The 15,381-nt window shown below is 36.8% G+C and overlaps 1 protein-coding gene across 1 annotated transcript in view; it reads left to right on the top strand.

The window, feature by feature from the left end:
- LOC110314701 (selection and upkeep of intraepithelial T-cells protein 10-like) overlaps window positions 1–15,381 on the top strand; it is a 42,525-nt gene that overhangs the window by 15,492 nt on the left and 11,652 nt on the right. The window contains exons 3-5 of the mRNA XM_021188945.1: window positions 426–707; window positions 13,326–13,496; window positions 14,639–14,743. Coding sequence (XP_021044604.1) covers window positions 426–707; window positions 13,326–13,496; window positions 14,639–14,743 — 558 coding nt within the window. The remainder of the gene's footprint in view (window positions 1–425; window positions 708–13,325; window positions 13,497–14,638; window positions 14,744–15,381) is intronic.

Raw genomic sequence — 15,381 nt, 5'->3', positions numbered from 1 at the left:
TGTTGAACATCCTTACATATTCTTATTGAAATAATTATGATATCCCTTTAAATAAATATGTCTTCTAGTGTATTCACATTTTAAAAAAATAAACTTGATTTATAGTGCCTGTTATCTAGTTTGAACCCAGTTCCTTTCCCAGATATAGTATAGATATATTCTATTCCATGGCTTTCTTTTTTTGCTTATATTCTGATGTACAGAAATTACTAAATTTATGAAGTCTTATTTATCATTTTTCTCTGATTCTGTTTTTGGGTCTTACCAGTCTGTGTTTGACTTAGAGTATTGCTTTGGCCCTAATTGTGACTATCCACATTCCCAATGGGACACAAGCAGCAGACCACTGGGAATGACCACTTTCTCAAACTTCTCAACTCTTGAATTCACACTGAAACATAATGGCATCTTTCTCTTCTTCCTAGCTATGAGCTTGGATATACAGATTAACATTCAGGTTCCAGGTACAGAAGGGATACTGGTGGAGTGTACTTCAGGAAGCTTGATCCCACCTGCTGAGATGACATGGAGAGACAGCAAGGGGAATGTAATTCCACAGGCAACCACATTTGACTCTCAGGACAAAGCTGGGTTATTACATTTGAAGAGCAGCATTCTTCTGAAGAATGGAGCCCAAGGTCCTATTACTTGCTCAATTTACAATCTAACTACTAGTCAGGAGAAAAAGAGAAGTATTATCCTACCAGGTAAGCTTTTATGACTTGGTTCTATCAGATATCAATTGTTTTAATCAAGGAGTCAAATTAAGGAGATAATTGAGCGAAATACTAAATGTGAAGTTATGTTACATGCTACAAATTGCTATAAAATTGCACTATTTGAATTGCTGAAAAAATCAGAAAAATACTGGATGCTATGGAGAATATTTTAAAGAAAGGCATTGTGCTGGTTAGAAGACTCAGAAGTTAAGACCATTTGTTCTCTTTGATGACCAGTTTGGTTCCTAGCACCCATACCATATGAATCACAATTATCTGTAACTCCAGCTCTAGGGAATCCAATGTTCTCTTCTGGACTCCACATGGTCCTGTATGTATTTGGTTAGATACACTCACAAATAATCACCTCTACACACATACATATATAGAGAAAGCAAATCTTAAAGAATGTATTGTAATTGGACAATAAACTCTTAATCTCTATGGCAGGTTAAGCATTCAAAAGTTATATCACTTTCACATAAACTATTTCTAGATTTGAACCTTAGATATTATTTTTCATATAAACCTTGTTTTGTCTCACCTGGAAAACACCATGAATAACTTCTGGTGTAAAAAGAAGATTAGAATTTTTCTGTACGTGTCTTTATGGATAAGAGGAGTCAAGGTAACAATGGAAAGGACATATTCTAAATACAAACATAGAAGAAAGCACCAGGAAGCATCAAAGTGATGACAAGGCAGCTTAAAGGCATAGAAGTAGGATGGTTATGCACAGAGAGGCAGGAAACAACCTGCAGTCCCATGCCAGATAATGAAGGGAGACATAAAAACAAAGTCTAAACCATAAAGAATCCTGGCAGCCTGTGAAAGGCTTGTGATCCTTAACATAGAATATGCTGGAGTTCTCATTAGCCTTAAGTTCAATGTGTGTCGAAAAGGGGGAGATTTGATGTATAATCACTCCTCTTGAATGGCTGGTAAGTATTGTATTAAAAAAAAATCCATTTTGCTGTTTGTTTGTCTCATAGTAATATACACAAGCTCTGAACCAGCATTTTGAGACATCCTGTTTTACCCTCCACAGTGTTTGACTCATCAGTAGCTCAGAAACAAAGGAGCAATGCAACTTTGGAATAACCTGTTTAAAATCACAAGCCAAATAAGGCATTCTTCTTAACATTTTTTAATTAGTTGATTCATTTGCTTTACATCCCAACTACAATTTCCCCCTTCCTCTTCTCTTCTGTCTTAGTCAGGGTTTCTATTCCTGCACAAACATCATGACCAAGAAGCAAGTTGGGGAGGAAAGGATTTATTTGGCTTACATTTCCATACTGCTGTTGATCACCAAAGGATGCAGGACTGGAACTCAAGCGGGTCAGGGAGCAGGAGCTGATGCAGAAGCCATGGAGGGATGTTCTTTACTGGCTTGCTTCCCCTGGCTTGCTCAGCCTGCTCTCTTATAGAACCCAAGACTACCAGCCCAGAGATGGCACCACCCACAAGGGACCCTCCCCCTTGGTCACTAATTGAGAAAATGCCCTGCAACTGGATCTCATGGAGGCATTTCTCCAACTGAAGCTCCTTTCTCTGTGATAACTCCAGCTGTGTCAAGTTGACACAAAATTAGCCAGTACATCTTCCAAGTCCTTCCCCCTCTAGAATACTTCCAGACACTCCTCTCACCCTATTCTTCAGAAAAGGGGAGGCCTCCCACGGATATCAACCTGCTGTGGCATATCAAGTTTCAGTAAAACTAGGTTCATCTTCTCCTGTTGAGGCCAGAAGAGGCAGCCCCGCAAAAGCAAAGGTTCCGAAAGTCAGGTGTCAGAGTCAAAGAAAATCTCTGCTCCCACATGGAGACCAAGTTGTACAACTGTTACATATATTCAGAGGGCCTATGTCAGTCCCATGAATGTTCCCTGGTAGGTAGTTCAGTCTCTGTGGGTTCCTGTGGACCCAGGTTAGTTGATTATGTAGGTTTTCTTGTGGATTCCTTGACCCCTGGTGCCTATAATCATCCCTTCTTCTCTAAAAAGCTCTGATCAATGTTTGGGTGTGGATCTGTGGATCTAAACTTCTGTCTACAAGTATAACAGAATATCATTAATGGTATCTGGTGGGGTGGGTTGCCTCTCAGGGCATGGGTTTCAAGCTGTACCAGTCATTGGTTGGCAAATTCCTCAATTTCTGTTTTATCTCTACTTCTGCTTGTCTTGTAGGCAGTACAGATTGTATGTTGAAGTTTTTATGGCTGGATTAGTGTTCCAACACCTCCACTGGATGTCTTGCCTAGTTAGAGGACATAGCCATTTCTGGATCTATATCGCCTATTGCTAGGAATCTTAGCTAGGGTAGCCCTCATAGGTCCCTGGGAGTTTCAATTACCTTAGGTTTCAACATATCCCAGATATGCCCCCTCCCAATTTCAGTTGTCTTTTCAGTACTCTCTCTCACTATCTTCTCCCTACCAGATCCCTTCTGTTTCAATATCTACATTCACCCCATTTAGTTCCCTCCCCTCATTAACCCACAATGTGTATTCTATTTTACCTTCTCAGTGAGATTCACATATCCCATCTTGAGCCCTCCTTGTTAGTTAATATCTTTGGGTCTCTGGATTGTAGTGTGGTTATCCTGTACTTTATGCCTAATATTAACATATGCCTGAATATATGCCATGTTTTCTCTTTCTGGGTCTTGGTTACCTTGCTCAGGATGATATTTTCTAACTCCATCTATTTTCCTGAAAATGTCATGATGTCATTGTTTTTAATAGCTGAGTACTACTTCATTGTTTAAATGTACCATGTTTCCTTTATCCATTCTTCAACAGAGTGACAATGGTTGTTTCCAATCTTTAGCAATTATTAATAAAGCTGCTAGAGTTGAGATAGCATTCTTTTGGTAGAATGAAGTGTCCTTTGAAAATATGTCCAGTCGTGATATAACTAGATCTTGAGGTAGATCAGTAACCAATTTTTATAAACTGCCAAATTGACTTCCTCAGTGACAGTACAATTTTGCACTCCCACCAGCAATTGAAGGGTGTTCCTCTTGCTCCACATCCTTACCAATATAAGCTGCCAGTTAAGTATTTATCTTAGCCATTCTAATGGTGTAAGATGAAATCACAGGGTCCTTTTGATTTTCATTTCCCCCATGTCTAAGAATATTGAACATTTTTAAAGTCCTTTTTGGACATTAGAGATTCTTTGGAGAATTCTGTTTAGATTTGTATCTCATTTTAATTGGGTTTTTTGGTTTGACGATGTCTAGATTTTTTTTGAATTCTTTATATATTTTGGATATCAGTCCTCTGTTGAACGCAGGATTGGGATGCCTTTTCCCATTCTATAGGCTGCTGGCTTGTCCTTTTTGCAGTGCCCTTTGCCTTAAAATGCTTTTTAATGTCATAAGGTCCCATTTATTAATTCATTGCTGATTAGTGTCCCCTGTGCCAATGCATTAAAGGATAATGCCCCTTTTTCTTCTATCAGGATTAGTGTATCTGGTTTTATGATTTTTTTTTATGTTCTTTTATCCACATGGACTTGATTTCTTTCTAGGATGATCAATTTGGCTCTATTTTCATTCTTCTACATGCAGACATCCAGTTAATATAGCACCATTTGTTGGAAATATTTTATTTTTTCCACTGTATAATTTTAGCTTCTCTGTCAAAAATCTGTACTACAGTATAAAGTCAGGGATTTTGATACCACCAGACAGTTTTTGTTTCTTTTAAAATTTTACAGGATTTTTAAAGCTATCCTGGATTTTCATTTTTCTATATAAACTTGAGTATTATTGTTTCAAGGTTTGTAAAGAAAAATGTTGTAATTTTGATGGAAACTGAATTAAATCTACAGATTGCTTTTGGTATGATGGCCATTGCCTTTTTCTGATGGGTGGTGATGTTGAACAACCTTGCTTATACTTACTGATCATTATGATATCATCTCTTTAAATTAAATAAATTTATTGATTTTTCATTTTAGAAAATTAATTTTATTTATAGCACATATGATTTATTTTAAACATAGTTTTTTTTTCCTCAGATATAGTATAGATATCTTCTAGTCTTGGCTTTCTCTTTTTGACCATATTCTGATGTACATAAAATCAGATTTATCATTTTTCTCTGATTTATATTTTTTTGTCTTTACAGCTTGTGTTTGCCTTGGAGTATTGCTTTTGTCTTGATTATGGTTATTCACATATGGGATATTGGTGGCAACCCATTGAAAATAAACACTTCCAGAAACTTCTAAACTCTTGAATTCACATTATGATTCATAATGCCATATTTCTCCTCTTATCAACTGTGAGCTTCGATATACAGATTAATATTCAGGTTCCAGATACAGAGGGGGTACTGTTGGAGTGTATTTCAGGAAGTTTGATCCTACCTGCTCAGATGACAGGAACAGTCAGGAAGGGGAATATAACTCCACACTCATCAACATTGGAATTTCAGGATATTTTCCAATATTATTTCTGTTTAGAATTTGTCTGGATGACCTACTCATTTATGAGAGTAGGTATTTATGCCTCCCACTATCCATGTGTTTCACAGTGTAGTTTAGTAATGTCTCTTTTACAAATGCTGGTGTCTTTGAATTTGGGGTATAAATGCTAATATAAATGTCATCTTGAAAGATTTTTCCTTCAAAGAGTATAAAGTGTCCTTTTCTATGTCTTTTAATAAATTTGGTCTGAAGTCTTTTTTCTTAGGTATTAGAATAGCTACTCCAGCTTCATTCCTGTGTGTACTTGCTTGGGAAATCTTTTCCCAACCCTTTACACTGAGGTAATGTCTATGTTTGATGCTGATGTTTATTTTTTTGTGTCTAGGAGAATGACTCTTTTTTTGTTTCCCTTGTGCTAATCTGTCCTTTTGTTGAGTACATTGATGTTGGGAGATATTAATGACCCATGATTGTTAACTCCTGATATTTTGATGTTGGTGGTTTTACTGTGTGTGTGTGTGTGTGTTGTGTGTGTGTGTGTGTGTGTGTGTGCATGTGCATATGTGTCCATTCTTTTGGTTTGGCTGGTGTGAAGTTATTCATTTCTTGTGTTTTCTTGGGTGTATTTAACCTCAATGGATTGGAGTTATTCTTCAAGTATCTACTGTAGTACTAGATTTGTGGATATATGAATAAATTTGGCTTTGTCATGGAATATCTAATTTCCCTCATCTATGGTAATTGAAACATTTGCTGGCTTAGAAGTCTGGGTTAACATATGTGATCTCTTAGAGATATCTTTTCAAGCCCTTCAGGTTTTTAAGAGTCTCTTTGGTAAGTCAGGTATAATTCTGAGAGGTTTAATGTTAAATATTACTTGTAACTTTCCACTTGCAGCATTTAATATTCTTTGTTCGTTTATATATTTAGTCTTTTAATTATTATGTAGTAGAGGGATTTTCTTTTCTTTTTTTTTTTTTTCTTTCTATTTTTTGTTTTTTCGAGACAGAGTTTCTCTGTATAGCCCTGGCTGTCCTGGAATTCACTCTGTAGACCAGGCTGGCCTCGAACTCAGAAATCTGCCTGACTCTGCCTCCCAAGTTCTGGGATTAAAGGCATGCACCATCATGCCCAGCTGGGATTTTCTTTTCTTGTCTAATCTATTTGGTTTTCTGTAATCCTCTTGTAGTTGTACAACCATCTCTTTAGTTTAGGGAATTTTTCTTTTAAGATTTTGTTGAAATTATTTTCTGGGCCTGTGAGCTGGGAATCTCCTATTTCTACTATTCTTAGGTTTGGTTTTTTCATAGTCTCAAATTCCATGGATACTTTGTGTCAGAAACTTTTTAGATATAATATTTTGTTTGACAAATATAACAGTTTCTGCTATTGTATCTTCTATGACTGAGATTCTTTTTTTCTTTTTCTTGTATTCTGTTGGAGATTATTACATCTGCATTTCCTGTTCATTTACTTAGGCTTTCTATCTCCAGGATTCCCCCAGTTTGTGTTTTCTTTATTTATTTCATTTTCATGCCTTAAATAGTTTTATTGTCCTGGCTGTTGGTTATTGTGTTTTCATGTCAGCTTCTATTCTTCTGGGTTTTGCAGTTATTATAAGGTTAGGCACCGATTTCTGAGTTTATCTTTCTTAGATTTGTGGTTTTGGGATGGTTTTTATCTTGGTTTCTGTTTCATCTCAGTCTTCTGTCCTGAGAGGCCTAGATTCTGGTGTCCAGCAAGTCCTCTGGCCCAGTAGGCTATATCTGCTGGATTTTGTGGCCTGTAGTACCTCTAGGTATGTGCCTAGGTTGCCTCTGGCTTCCCTAGTACCAGTGGGGCCTCCAGGAAAGCAGATGTCTTCTGCTAAAGTTGTGGTCTGGAATAAGGAACCCAGGTGGTAGAGTTCAATTTATAGCTCTTGGGTATACATTAAGGTGAGTTGATGGGCATAGGTCATAGTGTGGGTTCAGTTCTGGAGTTCCTGATTGGCATAGCCTCTTGTGAAAGCATGTAGAGTTGGTCCTTTTAAGTATTTAAGAAAACATTTATACAGTAATAAAAGTGTTTAATATAATCTGCAATTAAAGAAACATGATTGCAAGACTCAATTATTCATGCAAGAGTGCTATTGGAGAAATAAAATCTGTCCCTAAGAGCACCACTTAACTCTGTACTTTGTACAGAGAAGTTTGTACAAATTATGTCCTAGTTCTTCCGCCCAGGCCCAACTCCCAGAAATAAGACTCAGACTCAAAATATATTTACAAATACCTTGGCCATATAGCTTGGCTCTTCTCTGACTAGAAACATAACTTAAGACAACATATTTATTTTAATCTACATTCTGCCCTATTGCTGTTACCTATGCTTAGGTACCATGTGTCCATCTCTTCACATCTCAGCTTATTCTTGTGCTTCTCTCCCAGAATCCTTTTTGTCTCTTAGATGTCCCACCTACTATATCCTGCCTAAGCCACAGTCCATAGGCTGTTTAATTGACAGGCAATGCATCCATACAATATACAAAGTATTCTTTCTGTAATTTCCCTTTATAGTCCAATGAACGGCTCTTTTTCTTTCAAATATAAATTGAATGCAATTATAACAATTATGAGACAATTACAAAAAGTATTAGGTAACAGTTACATTTAAATTTTCCATCTCTTTATATTTGGTAACTTAGATAAAATATTTTTATCATCTCTCCTATCTTGATGAGTTTAGAATTTTGAATCTAAATCATTTTCTATCCTAATTTGTATTACCATCTTAAACACATCTTCTTAGATGTAGCACATCTTCTTGAATCCTAAAGAACTTAAGCTCATAGTAAGACTATAGCCATAGTCTTCAACCCCATCAGAGACTTGAGAAGGAATAAATACTACCTGAATATGCAGGAATACAGAGACACAGATTTCAAAAATTATAGAAATGACAGAGACAGCTGAATGTCTAGACAGTTCTCAATATTCTCTAAATGTTAGAGCATCTGTCTTTATCCTTCTTGTCCAGAGTATCTGATAGACTCTTTTTGAAGCAGGAATTATGAAGCACTTGCTTACCCTGTTTTGGTAGAGCTTGGCAGTTGACTTCCCTTTATCTCTCTTTTTGAACTGCATTCTTTCTGGAGATGAAGTTGCAACATTTTCTTTTCTCAGTGGCTAACTTGGCACAATTGAAGCAACTCCATATAGAGGGTTTTTATTTTCTCTCCTCATCTTCTTTGAAGAGGAATGGGTTCATATTGTCAGAAACAGAACTGTCTCATGCACAAAACATTTTAATAATGAAACAATTTTAGATGATATATCCTGTGAATCTATGATGTTTTTGAAAACTAGTTTTATATAAAGTATATTGGAATTGCGAAACATTGTTTATCCTTAGCTATTTACTATCTGAATACCCTTGAAAATATTTTTTTGTAATTAACTAAACTAGTATCTAATATGACCATGAGTTTGACTGACTATTAATTTATATTTACAACCATCCCTAACAGTATGTAATAGCAGCTATTTATTTAAATAACTGGGATTATACCCTGCTTTTTCAAATAATCTGCAAAGACATAACATCTATAGAAGAGTTGAAACATACATACATTACGTTATAAGAAAATCAATTTTCAATTTTATGCCATATACAAAAATTCATACCAATTGAAAACTTAAACCTGTATCAATATACAATAATTCATATCAATGTAAATAAAATATAAGCTTATTTTGTTATCAGTATACAAAAATCTATATTGTTTTAACAAAATTTAACCTCAATTTTGTAACAAAATACAAAGATATCTACCAACGTAAGATTATGACTATAAATGGTATTTTGGCTAGAATAGATTCAACAATCCATTCCCCCTTTTTATTACTATATCCCTCCTCTCTCCTCTCAATGTTCTTTCCTTACCTAAGAAAGAAAGAAGAGAAAAGGAGAGGCAAAAATAAATCCCTGAAACTAACCATCCTATTTTATTTTACTTTTTATTTTTCAAGACTAAAACTATTAGTAACCATCTCCTTTTAAAAGATAACAAATATCCAACTGAATGACGAAAAATCAACCATCCCACCTTTTGGGTGTGGATTGTAACTTTCTTATAATTGCGTTCTGCTGATTCTAGACATAGAATTCTTTTCTGGGGGCCTAAAAAATTAGAAAGATGGTTACTTTCAAGCAAGCTAACTATAGTATTTATTGTTCAGTCTCTGTATGGGAAGAAAGTATGGGTATAGTTGAAGTCCTGACTAGACCAAGTTAGCTCTTCTGAAGTTGTCCAGGAAGCAAGTCTTTAGAGGAAACAGGATTATACAGTTGAAGTAGAAACAGGGAGGCTGCTAGAACACCAAGTCTCAGCATTTCAGCATCCTTGAGGGTGAATCCAGCCTGAGCTGCCCTTCTGCTTGTTTTTCCTTTCCTTTTCTCTTCATTTCTCTTCATTTCTTTTTTGTTTCTTTTCTTGTCTTGTCTTGTCTTGTCTTTTAAAATAAAGCTTTCAGAGGTAATACATGTTTCTATATTAACATGGTACATGAAATATGCAATGTGCATGGATCAGCTAAAAAAAATTTGTTCCTTGTTTGAGCAGGTGAAAGACAACTCTCTGTCTTTATGAGCTAGTTTGATCATATAAATTGCAATATACATTTTCATTCATCTCATATGAAATGGTGGCATGATGAATCTTGAGGACTCTGTAGCCAACAAGATCCAATGGCTATGTATAGCTGAAGTTCTGGCGAGAGACCTTTCTATGTCACAGCCAGTTTCAAGGCTGTGCACATGTAGAAGGATTGGCAAATCATATTACCTGTTCCATTTAGTCTTCTTGATTTTCTTTTTCCTATCTGTAGCTAAGATCTTAAGTGGATCTCCTTCTATCAAACCTGATCCTTATTACTTTGGAAGGAATTCAAAGTCTTTATTCTTTCCCATTGACACAAGCAACATAACATATTCTTTGTCCAGCAATCTGATGTCTTTAGTTTAGATTGATTCATATCAGTAGCCCCTTTCTATTTATAGCTGTTCTGTTTTGACCTCTCTTAAAGAGGATATATCATATCACCATAACAATTGAACTTATAGACATCTTCATTTTAATAATTTAAAACAAAACAATATAAAAGATTGTTATTTATTGAGACAGGGTTTCTCTGTGTAGCCTGGGGTGACTTGGATTTGCTCTGTAGATTAGGCTGGCCATGAACTCACAGGAATTTATCTGTCCCTGCCTTGGTAAGCTTAACACTATTATTCTTTAGATGTTTCTCTTGTTCAATAGTCACTGGATTCCTCAGTTGGATGTTTTTCTTTTCCTGAAAAGATAAAAGCAAACAATTCTGCCTCAACCCTAACTCCGTATCTTTACATTTGACTAGAAAAAAATGGTTTGGGGCAGCAGATAAAGCATTATTTTTCAATTTGAAATTATAGACATATCTTATGTAGATAAATATACCTATATTCCCCTTTCCTTTATATAAATTTAAGATTGATGTGTAGTTATTTTTTAAGTTTCTAAGGGCATTCCTACTTATTAATAAGCAAAGACCTATATAATTCTTTTAAGGGAAAAATTTGTCATTTTTAATTTTAGACTGTCTTTTGTAAGTGGCTATATCTATCAGCAGAACGTCTTGCCCTGACTTCATTTTGTAGAACAGGCTGGTCTAGAATTCACAGAGTTCTACTTGTCTGTCTCCTGTGTCTGCTGTTTTAGCTCAGAGTCTGTGCTGCATCTGGCCATGCCCCTGTCCATTTGTTTGCAGGGAGAAGCCTTCCCCTGACTTTGGTCATAGCAGTCAACATAGGGCTGCATTTCCCCACACTCTGAGCACTGAGCCTTAATTCTCATAGAAATGGATTGGGTTTATGGGCTGTGCCAAGTTTGCGAGAACTGGAAGTGGCTAATCCTGCAGCTGTTGTCCCCAGGAAGCCCCTTCCCCCCCCAAATTTTGCTATCTGCTGCTGTATTAGCTGAATTCAGCCTGTGTGTAAATGGGAGCCAGGTTCATCTCTTTCATCAGCCACTATACTTTACCCTTGGGAGCAGCCCCAACTTCTGTGTTCTGCTTTTAAATTTTCAGGGGCTTCTTCCCCCCTCCTTAAATCGTTGTTAATTGGCAGTGAGTTGGAAGGGATGGCAGATTTAGCATTCACAGACAACAACACACACAGGAGGGCAGCAAGAGTGATAGGGAAGAGCCTGAAGTTCACCCACTCTTCAATAGCAATAGGCAGGGACCTGGAGTGTTGATGGAGCAGCCTTAGATCAGCTCTGGTTAGTAGGCATGGTTAAAGATGAAGAGGGATTCACTGACTGCAGCTCCAGACTGGCCACTTGGGGTATACTTTCCATAACAGTCGAGGCTGTTGGTCAGAGCTCACTTAATATATTCCTCCTTCAGGTTCTCCTTCTTCCCAACCCAGGCCTTTAGAGCAGAGGTTTGTAGGCCTCGGCCATAGGAGAAAGTCAAGGCCCATAGGACTTCTTTTAAAAGTCTCATTTCACACTATCTTCCTGTGCTCCTTGAATAGGAAAGCTTCCCAGCCTCGTGTCATTCTGCGAAGCTTTAGCTTTGGTCTGGTTTTGTTCATTTTCAAAATAGACCAGGCTTCTTGTTTGGCTAGCTTAACTTTTTCATGCTTTTTATCCAGGCTGTTTAGAAGTTTGGACTGGTTCTTTTTCCATCTCTATGCTTTCAGGAATAAGACTCAGACTCAAAATTTATTACAAATTCCTTGGCCGTAAAGCTCTTCTCTGACTGGATCATAACTACAGTAGGCCAATTATTTTAACCTACATCCTGCTATGTGGGTAGTTGCTTGTGCTCAGGTACCATGCATCCATCTCCGAAAATTCTTCCAGGCAAATCTTGCCATGCCTGGCTCTATCTCAGAATTCTTTCTGGATTCCGAATGTTCCACTTTCTATTTCCTGCCTAAGCGTTATACTTTTTAATTAACAGGTGATGCATTCATACAATACACAAGTTATTCTCTCTACATTTTACTATAGATGTAGATGAAGGCTCTTAATTAATGGAACTGGACTCAAAGGAAGAACAAGATTTGGAAGTTATTAGTCCCAGAATAGGACAGATTTGAATGAAGGAATAGGTATAATATTTTACCTTATTAGTAAGAGTGTACAAAATGGCTAAGCAGTTAGAAAGCCTTTCAACCTTAGTTCAATTCTTAGGATTCATATGGTTGAAGGAAAATACCTGATATGAAAATTGATAGCGTTTGTGCCAAAGAATCTATTAAAATTGCTAAGTTAATAGAGAAAAGCAGAAAAAGGAGACTTGGTCTATGTGACTACTCTGGGAAGAGGGATAAAGAAATCCATCCCCCACCCCAACCCCCCCCCCCGCAAGGTCACCTTCAGGAACCTGAGCTGAGATTAAAGTTTAAATATACAGCCAAGGATATGTAATCTCAAAAGTCCTAGCAAAGTTGTAGTGCCCTACCACAACTTGCCCATCATTGTCTGGGATTCATAGTCTGACTGTGTGCTAGATCTGTGTAAAATATCCATTTGGGGGAGATAAATTTCCCTTTGGACTGGAGCTTTACCTTTTCTGGGTATGATATTTTGGGGGAACCCTCATTTCTTTGGGATATACATTGTTTCAGCAGTCTAATAGATTAAATAGATTAAGGGACACAAATATCTATAGAGTATTAGACTGTTTAGGAGAAGAAATTGACTGTCTTGCCCCATCTTCTCAGTTACCCCAATTTCCATATTCCAGGCATTGTGGCAAGTGGCCCTTGACTCCCTGTGTCTTTAATCTTCATTCTTTTCAGGTGCCTAAATAATCCCTAGTTTCAAATAGTGACCAACTATCAAGATGGCTAGGAAAGAGCAATTGGAGGTAGGACAGTAGCAAGGACAGTATATTCTTCAGAAACATGTCCTCATTTACCTACTTTATCCATCCCACTTCACTTCTTAACATTTTTGCAATTTTCTCCCCCTAAAATGCCATCAAATTATGATTTCATCAGTAAGTCAATCTGACAAAGTTAGAGATTCTGTGACTCAAACACTCAGTGGTTGGATCTGGGAACTTAGTCTGTAATATGAATTGTTTTAGGAAATGAATAGCCAATTAATAATACCAGGTCCTTTTGTTCTTTCTTTCAGATGTCCTATTCAAATCGGAATCTATATCATTGATGTCAAACAAATTTTCATGTCCTTTAATATATTTAATCATTATATTTTTTCTTAATTGTCTCAGAGGAATGCTTGATTTCTATTGTCTCAAAGGAAAACCTGTTTGTTTCAGAGAACTAATGAAGAAAATCAAGGAAGGTAAAGAGTTTGGAAATCATTTCTTCTTGAAACACAATATTGCTCTGATGTATACAAAATTGTGTAACCTTGAACTTTAGTGCATCCCAATACTCTTTATCAAAGGAGGCTCAAAATCTTCAGAGATCCTCAGGTTATGGAACTACCCTCCCCAACCTCCTTTTGTGATTCTTCAGGGCTAGGGTATACCTAGAGTTGATCTCCCCTCAAGGCGTCAGAATTCATTCAGTTGATTCCTTACTGGGTGAATGTGAGGCAACTTCTTCCTGGTTTAGCTAGCTCAAAGTTTCATGGAAACCCTTCTCTGTGGATCCTACAATCTTTAGGCATTTAAGAATGGAGGCAAGGCTATGGTGGACAGGGTCCCACACTGTTGCAGATAGCCCTGGAATTAATTATATTTGATGCTAATTCCATTCTCCTGTGAGTGGTTGTGAACAAGGAATGAGTCAGAACTCATGTGACTGTAATGTTACATTTCCTGTAAACCTGCTTCTGACCATAATTTGTAAAACAAAGAAGAGCTGGTGATTGTGCAGGTAATAGGCAAGGTGGAAGAGAAGGTGAGGAGAGAGAAGGAGAAAATGAAAGAGGGAGAGGATGCAGAGGAGGAGGAGGAGGAGGGGGAAGAAGAAAAACAGAGCAGAAGCACATGTCCTGGAGAAACTGCAAATTCTAAGGGGTCTCATAGATGGAGAAGATGGTAGTGTAGCAGTAGATTTGCCCAATCTAGGTGCACAGCATGTATTCATATTAATTGGGTTGTGGTTTTGTTGCTGGGGAATATTTGGGTTAGAGACTGACAACACCACACCATCCAAATCCTGTTTTCAAGTTGACTATACAGTTGTGAAAAAAAGCAAGATGATATTATTTGATATTGTATTTAAGTCTGTTCTGTCTTCAGACTAAATGACCATAATCTTAGCTTCACCAAATTCTAAGTTCTATCTTCTCTAAAAGTTCTTAACATAACCCTAAATATCTTGCTTGTGAGGCTTTAGCCCCAGCATAACTTATATAAACAAATGGATATAGCACCAAGACCTTCAAGACAGTGTCTGTATTCAACATTTCTCTTGCTGTTCCATTGCATTACCCAAGACTTAACTTCCTAACTTTTCCCACTGACTCTTTTTCAGTTTTGAATAGTAAAATGGGAGCTTGCTGCCCACTTATCTGGGAGTTTCTACTGTTAGTTTCATATATTGCCTTCCTCCCCCTCTACTTGAAGTTCAGAAGCAGAGGTGAGTGGAACTAGAATGGGATCTGGCATTTCCCCTCTCCTGTGTCCTGTGCCTTCTCATCCTAGAACTATTTAGATTAGTAGCCTTTGTCACAACAGTAGCAATCATGGTTCAATAACATCCCAGTGGCTTCAAGAGCTGTCCTTGGAATTACATATATTTCAAAATTTCAGTATTCTAGCATGAGCATATTTTTATAAAGTTGCTTGTATAACAATGAAATGATTTATTTCTCCAGGTCTGTTCTTCATTTAATCAGCTACAGACAGTCTTCTGCAAAGCACAATTTTTAGATGTCACTTACACTAAACCAATAATTTATAAACATTAAAATATTTTTGCTTTAGAGATTCCTTTTGAAAATTAATGAAAAGAACAAGTACTCTTTTTCTTATTTGATTCTTTCTTTTCATTTTCCAAGAACACTAAAAGCTAATTGATCTTCTTGGATATATATGTATAGACTATTAGAAAGTATGGTTACACTACAGCATACACCATTTATAGCATAGTATCTGAGGATTAGAAATACCTTTCACTAATAAAAAACCTAGGATAGCAAAAACCATCCTCAACAATAAAAGAACCTCTGGTGGAATCACCATGCCTGACCTTAAACTGTACTACAGAGCAATTGT

The sequence above is a fragment of the Mus pahari genome, unplaced genomic scaffold, assembly GCF_900095145.1.
Source record: "Mus pahari unplaced genomic scaffold, PAHARI_EIJ_v1.1 scaffold_8044_1, whole genome shotgun sequence".
Classification (NCBI taxonomy): Eukaryota; Metazoa; Chordata; class Mammalia; order Rodentia; family Muridae; genus Mus; species Mus pahari.
This window is presented reverse-complemented; position numbering and strand designations above follow the sequence as displayed.